An 18,776-nucleotide genomic window follows, 5' to 3' on the forward strand; every position below is an offset into this window, starting at 1 on the left:
GAAAAATTATATCTCTTGTTTCTCTTGATTAATGCTGGACTGCAACGTACTACTCCTGGATCTGGGCTGACTCTTGCACAGCTAAGCTTGGTCACCTGCGATGCACCTGCCAACACGTTAAGGTTCTCATAAGATCTGCTGTAGGTGATCCTGCTCTGACAGGGGGGTTAACCTAGATGATCTTTTGATGTTCCCTCCAGCCCCAAACCTTTTGTGACTTAATGTTTTGAGCACTGCATGAAGGTAGCGTGTCTGCTACGTTTGGAAGCCATACAGCTATTTCCATACAGTGACGCAGCATCTGGAAACTAAACATCCCACAAACAGCCCTGTGCTAAGCCTGGGACAGCAAGCCTGCCCCTTCTTCTAAAATGTATTATCACATCTCCAGGGCTCATAAAATCACTTTAAATAATTCTTACCAGTAGCAGTCAATGTAACAAGAATAATTAAGTCAGTATTACTAGAGTTTCCAAGTAATGGAAAGATAAAATGATTTTTTTACAAGTATTGAAACCTGACAATCTAGACATTTTCTCAACAAGTATATAGCTAGCAAATACAAAGGAAACTCCTATGCTTGAATTCAGATTAAACATTGCCTTCTACTGTCCTGATTCATAGAGTCACTGAAGTCAGAAGGGACCTCAAAGATTATCTGGTCCAAGCTTTCTTGACAAAAGCACATTCTAGACAAAATGGCCCAGCACCCTGTCCAGCTGAACCTGAAGTGTCCAATGCTGGGCAAAAGGAACTACTTCCCTGGGAAGATTAATTCCAGTGGCTGTTTGCATCATGAAAAACTTTCCTCATGTCCAGAGTCTCCACAGCAGTAGCTTGTACCCACTGCCCCTTGTCTTTTCCAGGTGCCTCTTTGTAGAAAGGGAATCCTTCAGCTTCTTTAAAGCAACCTTTTCCAAATACTGGAACATGTCCATAAGGTCTCCCCTAAGCCTCCTTTCTAAGTTCTCTCAGCCTTTTCTCACCTCCCCAGTCCTTTGTGGCCCTTCTCTGGATGTTCTCTCATCTTTTGTCCAGTGAGTACCAAAACTTAACATGGTATGGCCAGTGTAGTGTAATACGGAGTGCCCAGGGTAGTGTAATAATGCTTTTGTCTCTGACGATGATGCAACTCAGCACCACGTTGGCTTTCTTTGATGCTGCAGCACAACATTCACTCAGACTTCAGGTTCACAGAATTTGGAGGACTAATTTTATACTGCTGGATGGGTGGTGTGCAGCACCATTACAGTATACAGAAGTGACTATTTCTTTTACACACAGCATCAAAGCAGAAGGGAAGTGTTTGTGCTCAGAACTTGGGTTTTGAACACCTACATCTGAAAAAAGCACACACAGTGAATCAGTTATCACTTTGAGATTTCTTACCTTCTAAAACCCCACCGAAGATATGGATTAATGGCAGCTCCTGTTTGCACAGCCAGAGCCTGCTTATTGTCAAAGACAATGCCATTGCCAGCATGGAAATACCCATTCACATAATGAAAAAAGCTAAGTAAAACCAAAAGGCAGTCTCCCTTATCTCACACTATACCTCCGTGTGCAGTCTGTAGACACACTGATTTATGGCTCTCAGAAGGCTGTTGATGAATATCTTTTCATCTTAACAAAGCACCAAACCAAAAAATATATGTTTGTAGTTTCCAGAGTAACCAGTATCTAAAGGGACCTGCATCAACATCTAAAACTTACACTGAAAACAGCAAAAACTATTCTGACAAAGTAACCAAAAATACCTACAAAAGAATATTGCACAAGACAAATCCCTTGCATTTGGGATGCAGACTGTCTGAAAGAACATCCTGATGTGGAAAGGGAGGGGACACATTCTTAATGAGGACTGCAGCCACACTCTGGGAAAGGCACCCTGCAAAAGCAAACTCTCCTTGCTCCAGCCACCTCTCCCAGAAGGATCACAGACCAACAAGGTTAGCAAGATTACCAGCAACTAGGGTTTTTACAACATTAACTGTTCACATACAAAGCCATGACTGCAAATGTGTGTCCTGTGCTCTTTCTTTCACAACAATAAAAGCATGTAAAACAGATCCTCAGACCCTGTTCCTCTCAAACAGATATCCTGGACAAAGGGAGAAGACAGCAGCCATACCATTAGTGAATGCGCATACAGAAACCGTTTTAAAGGGCTCTAATTACTGCTAAGAAGCTTCTCTTTGAGCATTTATCTCCTAACAGGTGACATAGTACCACACCACACACACATGCCAAGCTAAGACGAACAAGTGGTAAAGACCTTGCCTGTGCCAGCAAACCCATTACTTAAGCCTCAATAACAGAAGCATCTTTTTTTTTCTCCTCAGCAGTAAGAGTGAGAAGAAACTGAACAATTTACAGGCCCTTAGCTGCCCTCCTTCCCTCCTCCTCGTTACCAAAAAGTACCCTCCTCCCCAAAGGAGTGCTTTCTCAGTGGGAAAAAATATTCTGATGGCACTCATCAGGACATGCTCACTTCCCAGCATGAGCTTGTCAGCAGGCAGATTCCTGCAAAAGCACATGGTATTTAGGAGCACAGAAACAAGACAGTGAGGAAGAACATGTGGAAGACCAACAGTAAATGAGTGAGAAAAAACAAAAACCTCTTTCTTAATTCAGACTGACAGACAACCCAAGGAGAGAGACATATGCATGAACTGACACAATGACCTCAACTCCACAGGGCAGACATACATATATCATGCCCACCACTTTCTCTATGACCTCTTAAGACTTTCTAGGGAGAGGAAAACACCAATGACAAAACCGAACAAACTCACCCCCTCAGCACCCAACCAACCACTGAAGATCCTAGTAACACAGTATGATACACAGTTATTTGTCACAGCATCACTAAGAGACCTTAGAGATTATCTAACCCAACCCACCTGCCATGGTCAGGGAGACCTCTCAACTAGCCCAGGTTACTCAAGGGCACATCCAACTTGGCCTTCAACATCTGCAGGGAAGGGCATCCACAACCACATCCAGCCTGGCCTCAAAAGCATCTAGGCATGAGGCTTCCACCACCTCTCTGGACAGCCTGTGCCAGTGTCTCACCACCTTCATGCTGAAGAAATTCTTCCTAACATCCAACCTGAATCTGCCCTCCTCTAGCTTGGATCCATTCCCTCCAGTCCTATTGCTATCTGACACTCTCAAAAGTCCCTCCCCAGCTTTCATGTAGCCCCCTTCAGATACTGGAAGGACACAAGAGGGTCTCCTTAGAGCCTTCTCTTCTCCAGACTGAACTCCAAGACTTCTCCAGCCCCAACTGTCTCAGCCTGTCCTCACAGAGCAGCTCCATCCCTCTGATCATTCTCATGGCCATTCTCTGGGCACATTCCAGAACCTCTTTCCTGTAACAGGGGCTCCAGAATTGGACACAGTGCTCCAGGAGGGGCCTCACCAGAGCAGCACAGGTGGGGAGAATCCCCTCCCTTGCCCTGCTGGCCACACTTCTCTTGATGCAGCCCAGGATCTGGTGGCTCTCTGGGCTGTAAGTGTCCACTGGCAGCTCATATTGACCTTCTCATGCATCAGCAACCTCAAGTCCTTTCCTGCAAAAGGACAGTAAGAATTTCCAGCTAGTCACTGGATCTCTCCAGGATCTCGTTTTCCGACACAACTGTGGATGTTCAGAGAAGTGCTAACAATAGCAAAGGTGTTCTCAGTTACATATGTAGTAATATCCTGATTGACTGATGCAGCTCTTTGATGCAGTTTCATGCAGATTAGAGTCAGATGTCTCTGTAGGCTCGGAAGTGGAGGATGGACACTCCTAGAACAATTTCTTCTCTCAGGCTCTCATCAAAAAGAAAGGCTTTCTGACGTCGTGGACAGGAGTCACAGCTACTAGCTTCAGGGTTCAAGATGCCTTCAAGTCCTTGTGAAAGAAGAGTCCCTTGAAAATGCTACGATTAAAAGGAGCTATGCTTTTACGGGTACCTCCTAAGGCCTCTATAGACCAGTGAATCTCTGGAATGACACAAACCCCCTTCAACAAGAGATGGTCAAGACAGCCCCCAAAAAAGTAGGAAGAGATCTGCCACTTAGAATATTCTTTAGCTATTTTACATCCAGTACCCAGAAGACAGACAAGAACACAGTTGAGACGACGTAACACAATTTGACGCTTTGATACTCTTATTTCCCAGTTCACAAATAGAGCCCAGAGATTCAGCTAGCAGATATTTCTGGAGACACATGGCTTCAAGCCACAACAAATAGTCTATCTGTCTCTCTCTTTGTCAAGCACTGTAGGCACCTAAGATGATCATCCAAGACAGGAAATAGATCTCTTGCAGGATGAGGATAGCTTGAATGCATTTACTAAGGTGCAATAAAAAAAAAATCAAATTAGAGTGGAGACAAAAGAGTAGCAGAGAGTGGCAACACAACAAAAGCAATGCGATCTCTCCAAATTGATAAGGTGAAAACAAAAGAGAAATTTAGTTCCTTCTTTCTCTCTCTCTTCCTAAAGCACACAACACAGGAGAAACAAGAGCTTTAGAAAGGTCTAACAGCAGAAGGCACTAAAAAGATAAATCCTTACAAAACATACTCCAGAACAAGTAGCTCAAAGTCACTGACAATCATACAGCAGGTGTCTGTTGGGAGACATGTGTCTACGTGCATCACACAGCTAAGCATTTGATTTAATTTCTTTTTAGGCAAGTATCTTGGAGAAGTTTCTGTGGCATGAAATATAAGTAGACTGCATTCTGATCTCTAAAAACAAGATCAGGGTTTTTTAAGGGGAGTTCCTTGACCAGTTGCCTATCTTTTTCTTTTCTACAAGACTGGAAAACCCAAGACCCAAACGCTATTGTTCTCTGATACAATGGATGGAATCCAGCATTTTGCTGTTCACCTGTACACTCTTTATCATGGCCAAGTACAAACTGGGTCCTCAGGCTCAAGATGCCTCAAAAATACTTAATGTAATAATCATGGACAACTGCACACTGAAGCTTATCTTATCTGGGGATGTCCTTGGTTTCTCCTCTGGCAATGACTACCTTAAGTCCCTGTTACAAACTTAGGGCAACATAGTAGAAATCTTTTGCAGACTGCTTCCAGTGCAGAGCTACCATGAAGCTGTCACTCAAAACAACTAGAAAGAAGGTATCTCCAGTGTACAGCAAAACCTCAACACAATTACTGTAGAGACACCCTGAATTACCCAAGGGCCAAAAAAGGACCAACTGGCCAAATGCAACACAAGCTCTCCATTAGACTTGCAGCTTTTTCAACCCATGTTGGGTCAAGATTACTCTTGTGTGCTGGATGGGAGTCTCAGTCTGATAACATATGCAAGATACAAAGTAAAAAAAAATTCATCACTTTTTGACACACTTTGCTTTTGAAATGCAGTTTAAAGCAAAATTAGCATCTATTTTATATATATACATATATATATATGTATCTCCCAAGCAACACTACAGGCTTGGGGTAGTGTAGCTGGAGAGCTACCCGGCAGGAAAGGGATCTGGGGGTCATAATAGGCAGGCAGCTGAATATGAGCCAGGAGTGTGCCCAGGTGGCCAAGAAGGCCAATGGCATCCTGGCTTGGATTAAAAATGTTGTGGCCAGCAGAAGCAGGGAGGTGATTGTCCCTTTGTACTCAGCTTTGGTGAGGCCACACACCTCGAGCATTGTGTTCAGTTTTGGGCATCACAATACAAGAGAGATGTGGAGGTGTTGGAGCGGGTCCAGAGGAGGGCAAGGAAGAGCCTGGAGAATAAATGTGATGAGGAGTGACTGACAGAGTTGAGGATGGTTAATGTGAAACAGAGGAGGATGATGGGAGACCTCATTGTTGTCTAGAGCTACCTGAAGGGACCATGTGGAGAGGCTACCACTGGCCTTTTCTCAAAGGCCATTGGAGACAGAACAAGGGGGAATGGCCTCAAGCTGAGACTGGGGAGGTGTAGGTTGGACATCAGGAAAAGTTTTTCCACGGAAAGAGTGGTCAGGCACTGAAATGAGCTGCCCAGGGAGGTGGTGGAGCCACCCACCCTGGATGTGTCAAGGGTTGTTTGGATGTGGTGCTTAGGGCTATGATTTAAGGTGAATCTTGTAGAGTAGGGTTATAGGATGGACTTGGTGATCCTGAGGGGGTTTGCCAATCTGGTTGTTTCTGTCATCTGTTACTGAAAACCAACTTCCCAACCATAAATGAAGACTGGAGTTGCCACATTCTGCAAACATTAGTATCCAACTGTTTATGTCATATTTCAAGTATAATTCTAATGACTACAGTTGATTTCTGCAGCAAGTGTACATTAAAGATCTAGTTTCCATATTACTATTTTTTAACCTACTTAGAAAGTGAAAGGTTCATCTCACATAACCCAATTTTTACGTAGCACAGTGACACTATTTACATCCCACTTTGCTCTGAGACAAGATCCAGTATTTGGTACCTCAGAAAAGGATGCCCTTGATTTAAACTGCACTCCAAATCCACAAATATTTCAGGACTGTTTTGCAGGTGATTATTATCTTAAAGGAGATCGTCATAATCCCGCCTGAAGATCTTGTCTCTGGCTAACTTACATCTTTCTCACTAAAATGAAAAACTACACTCTGAATTTTGAAAAGTACTTATTTTCTGCAATTCCCTGCCTCTATCACCTCACTTCTTTTTAATCAATGCCTAACATTTAATTTGTTAAGGAGGATAAAAATTACTATCTTCCACCATTTAATGGTCTTTATTTCAGTTCTTTAAAACAGAAAACTAAGCCTATTTCTCTCCTCCACTAAGAGATATTCCTTGCCAACTTCATCTGACATGCAAGCTTTTCACTTTTTCTTGAAGTTCTCAAGTATTCTGTCATCTATGGGCAATAAGCACTTTCTATGCTGCCAAGCAACACTTTACCAGCGTATCAATTTTAATCAGGCTTCCACAAACCCACACTGCATGTGAAGGTTTGAAAATAAAAATTTATTCCATTTATCTCTTGAAAACAAAATTAAAAATCCAGCCTTCCCCTTTGGTTCAACTTCCCTATTGCCAGAGATGTGAACATACCCAATTCATTTAATTCAAAACATCTAGTCTAGATGACATGCTGTTTATCGTTGTCAGAACTAATCCACAGGCTCTCTCCTACTATTAGGAAATTCTTACCTCTCCTATCAAAGATAGGAGTTTCCAATAAAATATAAGTAAGATTTTGCTCTCATCTGTCACTGCTGCACTGCCTCCTCATAGTCGGGTTCTAGGAGTAAGACTGCACTCTCTGTTCTGGGTATTTGCTGTAGAATGAAGCCTGGGTATTGTTTTTAGGATATTAAACATATATGCACTCCACAAACCACATCTCTCTTTTGATGCTTAGAAGGTACTTAACAACAATCCAAAGGGGTCACTAAATTTACTGCTTACAGTGAATTAACCAATATCACACCCAACATTTTTACTTCTGGGTGGCATTTTCACTTGCAGTCCTCCAGGCTATTTCTACAGTCTTACTAGCTATTCAGAAGTAGTCTTGTATGCAATTCTTTAGAAACAATTCCTAAACACAGTATCTTTGAACGCTGATTTCACTCAATATAACATCATGCTATAATCACTCTGTTTTGTTTTTTCAACCTGAAAAACAGAGAGGAGGATAACACATTCTTATAGTCTGTTACAGTAAGGTTCTACACACGTTTAGAGTACAGGAAGGTTTCCAGCCTTAAAAGAGAATTATACTTACTAGTTTTGCTTGCTGTGCATTTACTGGATCTCCATACTGCAGTAAAGCTTGGAACTGGTTATTCTTTGTGAATGTGATTATCTTCAATACAGCACCAAATTTAGAGAATATCTGCCAAAGACATTGCAAAGTGTTACACACAAGTTCCTCCTAACTACAGCTCAAGTTAAAATGAAACCCAGCTTACCTGATGAAGAACATCCAGGGTTACTGGATAATACATATTGTCAATAATTATTCTAAGGACTGGACTCTGAGCTGGAGTCACTGCACTCTCACTAACAGTGGTCCCGCTAATAGGAGCATTCGTCGCCTGCACAGCCGTCACTGCTTGAAGAACAGCCTGAGCCCGCTTTCAGCAACAAAACAAAACCAGAAGACAATTTTGTTTCAGTATTTCAAGATGATAGCTTAAATTTATCTGCAATATTAATATAGTTAATTTTGGAAACATAAAATAGCATCAATAGTCCACTTAATTAAAACTCAGAACTACAGACACAAGTGTAAGTGCGACGCAGCCTGCCTCTGAGAGAAGAGACAATAAAAACTAAAACATCAATTCATCCCTATGCCACAGTAAGGAGGGTCTTTGAAGGGCACCATTATCAATCTTCCCGCTAGCAACCTTATTGTTCTACTAATAATGAGGGGTTATTAGCTTTCAAGACTCTTCTTCAAACTTATCTTTCTTTGAAAGAATAAAAACCCAAACCCAAAAATAAAACAAAAAACCCTCAACCAATTAAAAAAAAGCCAAGGACAACAACAAAAAAAGCCCAAAATATCAACACAGAGACCACAAAAATCCCTTAACCCTACAGAAACCTGTTTTTCAAGGTACTGTATTAAAGTTAACATTTTGCTGTCAGTTTAGCTATGTAGAAGGCTTTGACAGGAAGGGACAACACTAAACTAACAGGTTTTAACTCAGTGAAATAATACACAACACTAACAGGTGTAAGAAAGTAGTATGCAAGAGAGGTAAACCAAATGGTGTCTATTGTCCATCCTCATCCATAAAAACAAAGTTCTCTCCATGACCAGGGATCTTTTGTTTTTTAAAAACAAGTAGCGGTGTAATTATTCAAAGGTAACCACATGACAACATCACAAGCAAACGAATGTAGGTGACTGCTTCTACTGCCCAAACTGGCAGTAGTAGAAAGATTAGATGTCTTTGTGTTGGGAGAAAGAAAAAAGAGCAGGAAAAAGGGTTCCATTTAATACTTTCATTACAGTAATCTTATAAAGCAAAATGATACAAAACAGAGACAAGTGAGCATGCCAGGTAAAAAACAGTAACCCCTATATAAATACCTATTGCATATCTGAAAGGTATTAGAGCTACTACAAATTCCATGTCTCACAACTTACACGATACTCCTCACACTGAAACGAATCAATAAGGAAAAGGGAAAAAAAAAGACCTGGTGAACACTAGTTGGGAAAACAAAATGTATCTCTGTGTTTAACTACTGCTACGCTGTAAAAATATCCTCTGATAAGAGCACGTTATTTCCCCCCCTCCTCTCAACCGCACAGATATTTGGCTGGGATGTATAATCACTTCCTACTCATTCTGTAAGGACAGAACAATTAAAACTCAGTTCTTAAAGTGACTGGCAAAAGTTCGAACTCTGAAACCCAAAGAATCAAAGCTTGAGAAGTCAATTTTCATATACGACCATTTTCAGGACTGTCCACCTATGCTCACAGATCTTTTTTCATCCCACTCAAGTTGATGTGAACACATGAAGGAACAGAGGATTTAACACTGGCAAATCTATGAAATGATGACAGTGAACATTTTGTCAAACCCATTCAAAACAATATTTAGAACTTTAAACAGTCACTTTTGAAGACATATGAATGGTATGTACAGCCTTCATTTTTGCCAAATTATACAGCTGCACCATTCCAAAAGCATAACATTTATTTCTAAATGTTGTGATGTCTGTAGAAAAATACTAAACCCCATGCATTTATAACACACTGATGATTAAAGAGAATTACAGTCAGAGGGACCAAACTGTTCTCAATTCTTTTGAGTCTAGATACAGTAGGAAACAATGTAAGGATTCTTTGGTTTAATCATGAGTTTGAATGCTCTCCTCTCACAAGGAAAGGAATTATGAAGCTGAGATGAAAACTTAAATGGTTCACAGGATCACAGGATATTATGGGTTGGAAGAGACCCTAGGAAATCATTGAATACAACGCCCCTGCCAGAGCAGGACCACACAATCTAGCACAGATGACAGAGGAACACATCCAGAGAGGCCTTGAATGTCTCCAGGAAAGGAGACTCCACAACCTCCCTGGGGAACCTGCTGCAGTGCTCTGGGACCCTTACAGTAAAGAAGTTTCCTCTTGTATTGAGGTGGAACCTCTTGTGCTGCAACTTAGACCCATTGCTGCTTTTCCTAACACAGGGAGCAAGTGAGCAGAGCCTGTCTCCCCTCTCCTGACCAGCCCTCAGATATTCATAAATATTTATTAAATCCCCTCTCACTCTTCTCTTCTCCAGACTAAAAAGTCCCAAGTCCCTCACCTCTCCTCATAAGGCATGTCCTCTAGTTCCCTAATCACCCTTGCAGCCCTTCACTCAGCCCTCTCCAGCAGACCCCTGTCCCTCTTAAACTGGGGAGCCCAAAACTCAACACAGTATTCAAGATGAGGTCTCACCAGGGCAGAGTAGAGGGGAAGGAGAACCTCTCTTGATCTGCTGGACATAGTCTTCTTAATACACTACAAGATCCCATTGGCCTTCTTGGCCACAAGGGCACATTGCTGTCCCATAGTTAACTTGTTATCCACCAGCACTCCCAAGTCTCTCTCCACGGGGTTGCTCTCCAGCAGATCGCCTCGCAGCCTGTACTGGTGCAGTTTATAATTCCTCCCCAGGTGCAGGACTCTGCACTTGCCCTTTTTGAACCTCATTTGGCTCCTCTGTGCCCAGCTCTCCAATCTGTACACATCTTGCTGGATGGGCACACAGCCTTCAGCTGTATCAGCCAAGCCTCCCAGTTTGGTGTCATCAGCAAACCTGCTGAGCAGACTGTCTGTCTGTCTGTCCCCTCATCAATGTCATTGATGAAGATGTCGAACAGTACTGGATCCAGAACTGGAGGACTGCACTGGTCAAGCTGGACCTAGCACCACTGATCACCACTCTCTGAACTCTATCTCGTAACCAGTTACTAATCCACCTCACTGTCTGCTCTTCCATCCCACACTTGCTGAGCTTGCTTACTAGAATCTCATGGGAGACACTGTCAAAGGCCTTGCTAAGGTCAAGGAAGACTACATCCGCTGCTCTCCCTGAATCTACCCATTCAGTTACGGCATTACAGAATGCTATTAGGTTAGTCAAGCATGGCTCCTTCTTGGTAAATCCATGCTGACTACTCTTGATAACCTTCTTCTCTTCCAAGTGCCTTGAGATGCCCTCCAGGAGGATTCGCTCCATCATTTTTCCAGGGATGGAGGTGAGGCTGACTGGTCTATAGTTCCCTGGAACCTCTTTCTTGCCCTTTTTGAAGACTGGAGTGACTTTGGCTCTTCTCCAGTCCTCAGGCACCTCTCCTGTCTGCCACTATTTGGCAAAAAATACTGGAGAGTGGCAGAGCAGTAACATGAGGCAGTTCTCTTGGCACCCTTGGGTGCATCCCATCAGGGCGCATGGACTTGTGAATGTTCAATTTGTGCAAGTGATCCCTAACCAAATCTGCACTGACCAGTGGGGAGTCCTTCGGGCTTCCTCTCCTTCATCCAGGGTCTGGACTACATAGGGGTTTATTCATTTTAAGAACAAAACTAAAAATAAACCCAGGCACTACTACGGTTTAGATATACATAATAACAGTATAGTTTAATGGAGATTTTATTGCTGTCATTATTTCTAAAGGCCTGTCTGTTTAAAGTGCTCTTTGACTAAAATTTTTTTCTGTCTTCTTTATAGCTGAGATACTTAACACCTGTCTCCAAATTTTTAACCTACCATCTACTAACATCCTGTCTACTTCTTATATTCCTGCCTGAATAAACAGAAAAAGGCAACTTCAAAATGAGACTGGCTGGATGAAAAGGCTTTCAAATATAGATTAAGAGCTTAATGAGTACATAAAAGACAAAATAATCTAAAAAAGTAGACTATAAACAGTTTGTATCTGCACCATCTTTTTTTCCTTTATGGAAACAAAGAATTTCTAAACTATCCTGTGTTTTATAGAATAGTTACAGAATATTTACTGCTGAGAATCTATTTATACTGATTAGTTTTAAAATAAAGAAATGGAGGCCTGAAAAAGCCTGGGTATTAATAAGCATGGTGGTGTAAATGTTAGCACATCTATACATGTGGACATAGGAAGCAGAAAATCATTGTCACCACAGAAGCCAGAGGATAATGCATGAGACGGCTTCTTAAGGAGCGTGGCCATCCACTGTATGTGCAGGCAGAATTAATCCTCTAATCTCTTCAGAAACAAATGAAGCTATTTATTTTTATTTCTAATTGACATTTTGGATAAAAAAAAACCATCTCAATTAAAAAAAACCAGAATTATTCTAAGGAACTGGAAAGTTTAGAAAGCTCAAAAGGAAAATGGACATTATACTTCATCTGAACCCAGGATGTCTTTCAACAGATTACCCTGAAATTGGTTTTAAAAGTAATGGTAGTATTTACACACTTGACCTAAGACAGGACACAACAAACAGAAAACTGTAACTTGGAACTTATGTTGCATTTCCAGTATCAAAGAGAAGACATTCCAAGAAATTAACCTTAAATTCACAGTCTGACTAGAGGTGAATTCACGTCCTCCTGCAATTTGTATGCAATAGCTAATTTTCCTGTTCTACTAAAACCACACATATATATCTGTATTTGCTATGAAATAGATTCTGCAAAGGCAAAAAATCTTTTCTATTAAGTGTATTCATCTCTACAGTGATTATTATGGTATTCTTCTCCAGAAACAGATCATACAAGCTGAGGTTATCAGAGCTATACAAAGCACTGCAACACCAGCACAGGCACTAGTGAAGATCACCAGGGAAGTTCAGGTGTTAAGAAGTTAATTTTTCTATCCTACAGTCTCCAAGATGGAAATCTGACCCAAAAAAAATTCAATTTAATGTACCCAAAAAAAAAATTCTGAAGTGTCTTTTAAAGCAACATTTAAAACAATGGAAAGCAAATACTCTTTAATGTCAGAGAATGGAAAAGATCAGAGGTAAAATTACAGTAGTGTTAACATGTGGGCAACACTAAATGACTTCTGCATCTGCCACAGGAGCTGTGCCCCATTTTGGTTTGTAATACTACAGAACAGGAAACATACCTGGTTAAGTGTGTTATCAGTCTTTAGTTCTTTATGATTGGAATACTGGATATAGATAGGTTGGTTACGAAGATGAGGTGTGACAGCAGAGTAGTAATTGACCATAGTGATAGCTGCTTCTTCTGTAGCAAGTTCCAGAAATGCCTGTAATGAAACAGTTAACTTTCAGTATTTACAAAGCAGGTAATCTTTACATTAGCTGCATATAAAACCAGAAGTTGATAACACATTTTAACACGTATCAGTCTCCAGAAGATGTCACTCTTTTGAGTACCAATTCTGTCTGCTAAGGTTCATCTCCAGATATTCATCTCTGAAGATGCAGCTCTAAAGATTTATCTTGCAGATAACTTCTTGGTTTATGTAGCTACCAACCACCCCTGTTCCCCTCCCCCAAATTTACTAGAAGACACTATACTTTCATGTAAAAAATGCAAGCAACAAAGGCTGCCTCAATAGGTTGCTGGTTTTTTTTCTTAAATACTTACTGTTGTATGGCTTATTTCACTAGCATTTTAACAACATCTTTTCAAATTACAGTAAGCAAACTTAAAAAAAAAAGAAAGAAAAAAATTACCTGATTTTTCCCTTTTAGCATCAGGATGTTGGTTACCTTACCAAAAGGTAAACCTAAAGCAATAACTTCTGTTTCTGTCACCTCCCCGGGCAATTTCCTGATATGAAGAACACGAGAAGGAGCCCCATCCATTTTATCATCACTTTTGAATTTCTTGTTGTCATTACCATTGGCTGAAAGACATATTCAGACTCTATTTGAGAAGTTCACTGACATTGCGCTTTCAATTACCAATATGAGATCATTTAAAAGTCATCTCTTAGTTTGACCTAAATAAAAATAGAAGGTTCAGAACAAATTCTGAAGAGATAAATGTTACTTAAGTTTTATGGTGGACTGTTCAAGACTAATTCAACAAGCCCTCCATGATAAGTCATTTTCTAAACAACCGAAACTTCAGAACAAATCCTTTACATGCCACTTTCAGTGAATTACCTCATGTAATACCACATAAGAATACTAATTATGACTCAGAAGGCCTTGTATTAAAAACCCTAAAATATCTATTTTTAAAAGTTAGACGTTATTCAGTATCCTTCTCAAAGAATAAAAATGATGGTGAATAATGACCAGATGAGCTGCTAAAGGAAAGTTTAAAAGACTGTACTAAAGAGCCAGACAAAAAAAAAAAAAAAATCAGGAAAGCACCAAAGCAAGGCAGGAAAAATTATTAATGTTAAGAAGCATGGCCTAGAGGACTGAGGTCACAGAAGTCTGATGAAGTCTACAATCTCAGAATTTAAGGATCAAGTACAAAAATGTCTAATATGAACTAATAAACATGATGTAGTTAATATGGGAGGAAACAAACAAAGAAACTCCCAAACAAACAAATAAGCCAGGTAAGATTTTTCTAGCAAAAGAGGGAAGCCTTAACAGCATTATACAAAGCACCAGAAAGATACTATTCTCATACAGCAAAATTGCAGCTTGAGTTCCTTTTTCTTGGACACATGTGATAAAGAGCTAGCCACTCAGATGGAAGAAGTTTTGCTTTGGAAAGAATGCCAGAAAAAGAAATTATTTACTTTGGTTAACAGGTAATACAATGGCTTCCTATAAATAAGATGAAGCAAATATCAGAAAGAGCCAAGAACCACAGAACAAGACTGTCATAAGATACATGAATATTAATTTGTTAATTCTGGAAATCAGAATGCATTCAGATACAAAAGACGAAAGTTATGACTTCCTTTTTCACTGCTTCTGGATACAAAACATTCAATTCAGGCTGTGAGCTATTCAACCTCTGATTTCATGTTAGAAGAGTAGTTCAATAGTTACCCATATTTCAAAAAGAGACTGCAAACTGTGAGTAGCAGAAAAATATCTGTTATTATTAGGGTTCAAATTCAAAGGCTGAAGGCTTATAACAAAATAATTTAAAACCAAACAAACAAAAAGAACCCCAACATTGTAAGACTGCTTTTGTTTACTCACTAAAACAGTAGTCACAATAAATGGAGGGTAAGAGGAATCAATAGAAAGCATTTCTATATGTTAAATCCTCCAAAAGCCTCATCCTCATAAGAAAGTTCATAGCTACAATTTCCAAAGGGAAGAGCATAAAGAAGACCTCAATTATCACACACCTGTAACTACAGAATATAATTCTGAATTTCTGCCAAGAAATTAATTTACACTTAATCTGATTTCCTGCATAAAATTACTGCATTCATTTCTGACCAACTTGAGCATTTGAAGTTTTGACAAATGTATGCCTAAATGATAACCAATACTTCAAGTTCTTAAGTTAGTTTGTGTAAATCAGGCCAACTTACTCAAGATAAAAGTTTTACAAGTCAAGAACTGCCACTCTCCCTAGTTGGCTCTGAAAACACAAACCAGGTATGACATTTAAATATATCATGGAAAACTCATGGGTCTCCGATCAAACCTATGAATATATTTTTTACTTTTTCAAGGTAAGCTCATTCTCCATACTTCCACTGAAGGAGCTGATGGAAAAAGAATAAATCTGTACATCAGAAACTGTTTCCATAACTCCTTTATACCTTTTTTTTTAAGCAGCTAAATATCTTTCATTCTAATTTGAGCGCTTCCATGTTCCACTTCAGATTTAGCTGCAAATAAAATCCAAAATATTCCCTTTGTTAAAATCAGCATAGCTTAGAAGCAAGTCACTCTTCAACTTCCTCCTTCCCAACTCCCCTTGTCCTCAGAAAAAAAAAAAACTTTAGAACTCAAAACACTCAGCCTTCAGCAGATTAAACAGCAGCTGGAACCGGTGAAAATTCAGGCAGAAGTGTCAACTGACAGTTCTAGAAGGGATCAAACCCCATGCAATAGTATGTATTTTATTTCAGTCTCCTGCACAGAAAACTAAATTCTCATGAAGCACAGAAGAGTAAAATTTCAAAGATACACACTGAACTAGGACCTGAACTCCATCCTTAAGCCTAGAGAAGTCTCCACACTGAATCGCATTAGAAAACCTGGCAAGCTTGGGCTTCCAAGTAGCCAGATTTTGTCTCTTCAAAATTATACAATAGAGCATTTCGTCCTCTAAGAGAGAAGCAAAGTTCATGAAAAAGCCTATTTTTCACCTGCAGCTCATTGCACAATAGTCTTAGTTCCCAATTTAAATCTCAAGAAAAACTTAGAAGTAAACATCTTAAAATGACAGGCTTAGCAATTCATTACATACACAAACCTGCAGAGAACAACAGAATTACACTGATACTGAAACTAGACTTGCAACAGCTTTCGTACTTCAGCTTTCTAAATAATTTCTATTCATTAAAAATTTCAAAAATTATATATGAAATTTTAACAATGCCAAATGAGGAAGTGAAAAGAGAAGGTTTTAAACCAAAACATTTTCTGAAACAGCTAAGAAACACCTGCTTTTATGACATCACCAGGAAAGTATATACCACGAATGCTCAGATCAGTACTTAGCTGGTTTGTCTTTTGTATGTGAATTTCAACTTGTAATTTCAACATACTAACTTTTCCACAACAGTTGCCTATTTCTATGTAAAATCTCTTTTCTACAAATGGCAATCAAAGCATCATCTCCTGTCTAAATAGGATACTACAGACTAAACACAAATGATACATGAGCCACATCCCTGCTACACAGAATTCCTTCAGTTTAGCATAAAGCAAGTTGTTGACACTGAATGCTTAGGAGTTGACATAATCTATAAATGGCCATTATGTAACTAACGTGAGACCCTGGCATTTTTATCTAGAAAAACCTAATTTATTAAAGAGAGAAACAAAAACTTACATAAGAACAGAATGAAGTGCATTGTACACAAGATATACTGCAAGTACACAGCATTCAATTGCTCGACTCGCAAACATTCAATGCTCCTAAGTAGTTTTTTCTGAAAACCTCATCTTAAAGTTGTCTAAATCCTAGCAAACAGTGAGCACTTTACCACTGTTAACTATCTTTGGAAATACATTTTTAAAAAATTTCATCCTATGGCTTTTATCTGCAAGACTTTTTATTTTTCAAGAAATACATATAGACAACCTGAAGTGTTCTGAGGCCAAAAATACATTGAAATACATTAAGTCTTTATTTTATATTATGGGATTCCAGGATGCTAGGAATTGGAAAGGACCTCTGGAGATCTTCCAGTCCAACCTCCCTGCCAGAGCAGGACCAGAGAATCCAGCACAGGTCACGCAGGAACACATCCAGACACAGCTGGAAAGCCTCCAGATAAAGAGACTCCACAACCTCTCTGGGCAGCCTGTGCCAGTGCTCTGGGACCTTTCCAGTCAACAGGTTCCTCCTCATGAGGTGGAACTTACTGTGCTGCAGTTTCCACCCTTGCCCCTTGTCCTACACCAAGGCACAAGTGAGCAGAGGATGTCCCTGTCCCTTCCTGACCTCCAGCCCTCAGCTATTTACAGATATTGCTCGGATTCCCTCTCAGCCTTCTCTGCAGACTAAGCAGCCTCAGGGCTCTCAGCCTTTCCTCATCAAGCAGTGCTGCAGTCCCTTCAGCATCCTTGTAGCCCTCCCTTGGACTCTCTCCAGTAGATCCCTGCCCTTTTTGACCTGGTGAGGCTGCGACTGGATGCAATATTTCAGGTGGGGTCTCACAACGGCAAAGTAGAGGGGGAGGAGAATCTGCTTAATGTACCTCAGGATACCATTTGCCTTCTTGACCACAAGGGCATATTGAGTTTTCCTTTACAATAACCTCTCATATTCACACAATCTCTTAACACAGATATGTAACTACATGGCTGCAGATGACAGTGCATACAACTAGTAAGTTGCTTTCACCTATTATTTTATTGAACAGTTGAGAGAAAAAGTTACACATTCATCACAAGATTCCAAGTGTAAATCCCTGAATATCTGTGGTAGTAAAATAATTGATAACTAGCTGTCCTTTCTGCACACGTCAAGCTGTTTCATAGCTGTCAGAACACACCAGTAACTACCCTGAAAACAAACCATGCACAGGCTTTCCCTGAAAAACTTCTTTCATCCTCCAGTAAGTTTATTATATATTAAAGACAAAAAGATAACTAGAGCAGTATTATCCACTGTTGTTGCTCATGTAGAAAATGCTTCTAACTAAACACGCAATTTGATGTCATCAACAACTACAACATGGGGCACATATCCTGACCAAGAAAAATGCAATGGAAATGCCTAGGTTGAAATTGTGCATTATGACCAGACAGAAATTCTTATTAAATATTGCAGTAGCTACTGAACACAATTGTTTGCATAAAATAACCAGCTAAGGAAATTGCAGGCAACCACAAATTGGGAGGGTGTAACAGAGACCACTGTGGTTTTGTTTCTGCGGTTCTTTTCTTACATATAAATATATATATATATATACACCTACACACAGCCTGATGTCACAGACAGAATGTAGGAAGAGACCTTTGGTATTGTCCAGTGACAAACTCTTACAAAAGTGTGGTAGAATTTTCTCAAACAAGTTTCTCAAAACAGATAATCAGAGTATTTGAATAGAACAGATATCTTCAGAAGTTCAAACTAAAGCTAAAATCTGAAATTTAAATAACTCAAAGAGCAAAAAAGACAAAAAAAAAAAATCCCCAAACAAAAAGAAAGACAAAATATGAAGAATGTGAGTTTTTCTGAAA

The 18,776-nt window shown here is 39.9% G+C and overlaps 1 protein-coding gene across 6 annotated transcripts in view; it reads right to left on the minus strand.

The window, feature by feature from the left end:
* PTBP2 (polypyrimidine tract binding protein 2) overlaps positions 1-18,776 on the minus strand; it is a 56,208-nt gene that overhangs the window by 16,214 nt on the left and 21,218 nt on the right. For all 6 annotated transcript variants that reach the window (XM_064147340.1, XM_064147339.1, XM_064147338.1 and 3 more), the window contains exons 4-7: positions 13,662-13,834; positions 13,085-13,228; positions 7,921-8,085; positions 7,734-7,844 (exon numbers count right to left, since the gene is read on the minus strand). In XM_064147340.1, the coding sequence (XP_064003410.1) occupies positions 7,734-7,844; positions 7,921-8,085; positions 13,085-13,228; positions 13,662-13,834 (593 nt within the window). The remainder of the gene's footprint in view (positions 1-7,733; positions 7,845-7,920; positions 8,086-13,084; positions 13,229-13,661; positions 13,835-18,776) is intronic.

The sequence above is a fragment of the Pogoniulus pusillus genome, chromosome 8 (assembly GCF_015220805.1).
Source record: "Pogoniulus pusillus isolate bPogPus1 chromosome 8, bPogPus1.pri, whole genome shotgun sequence".
Classification (NCBI taxonomy): Eukaryota; Metazoa; Chordata; class Aves; order Piciformes; family Lybiidae; genus Pogoniulus; species Pogoniulus pusillus.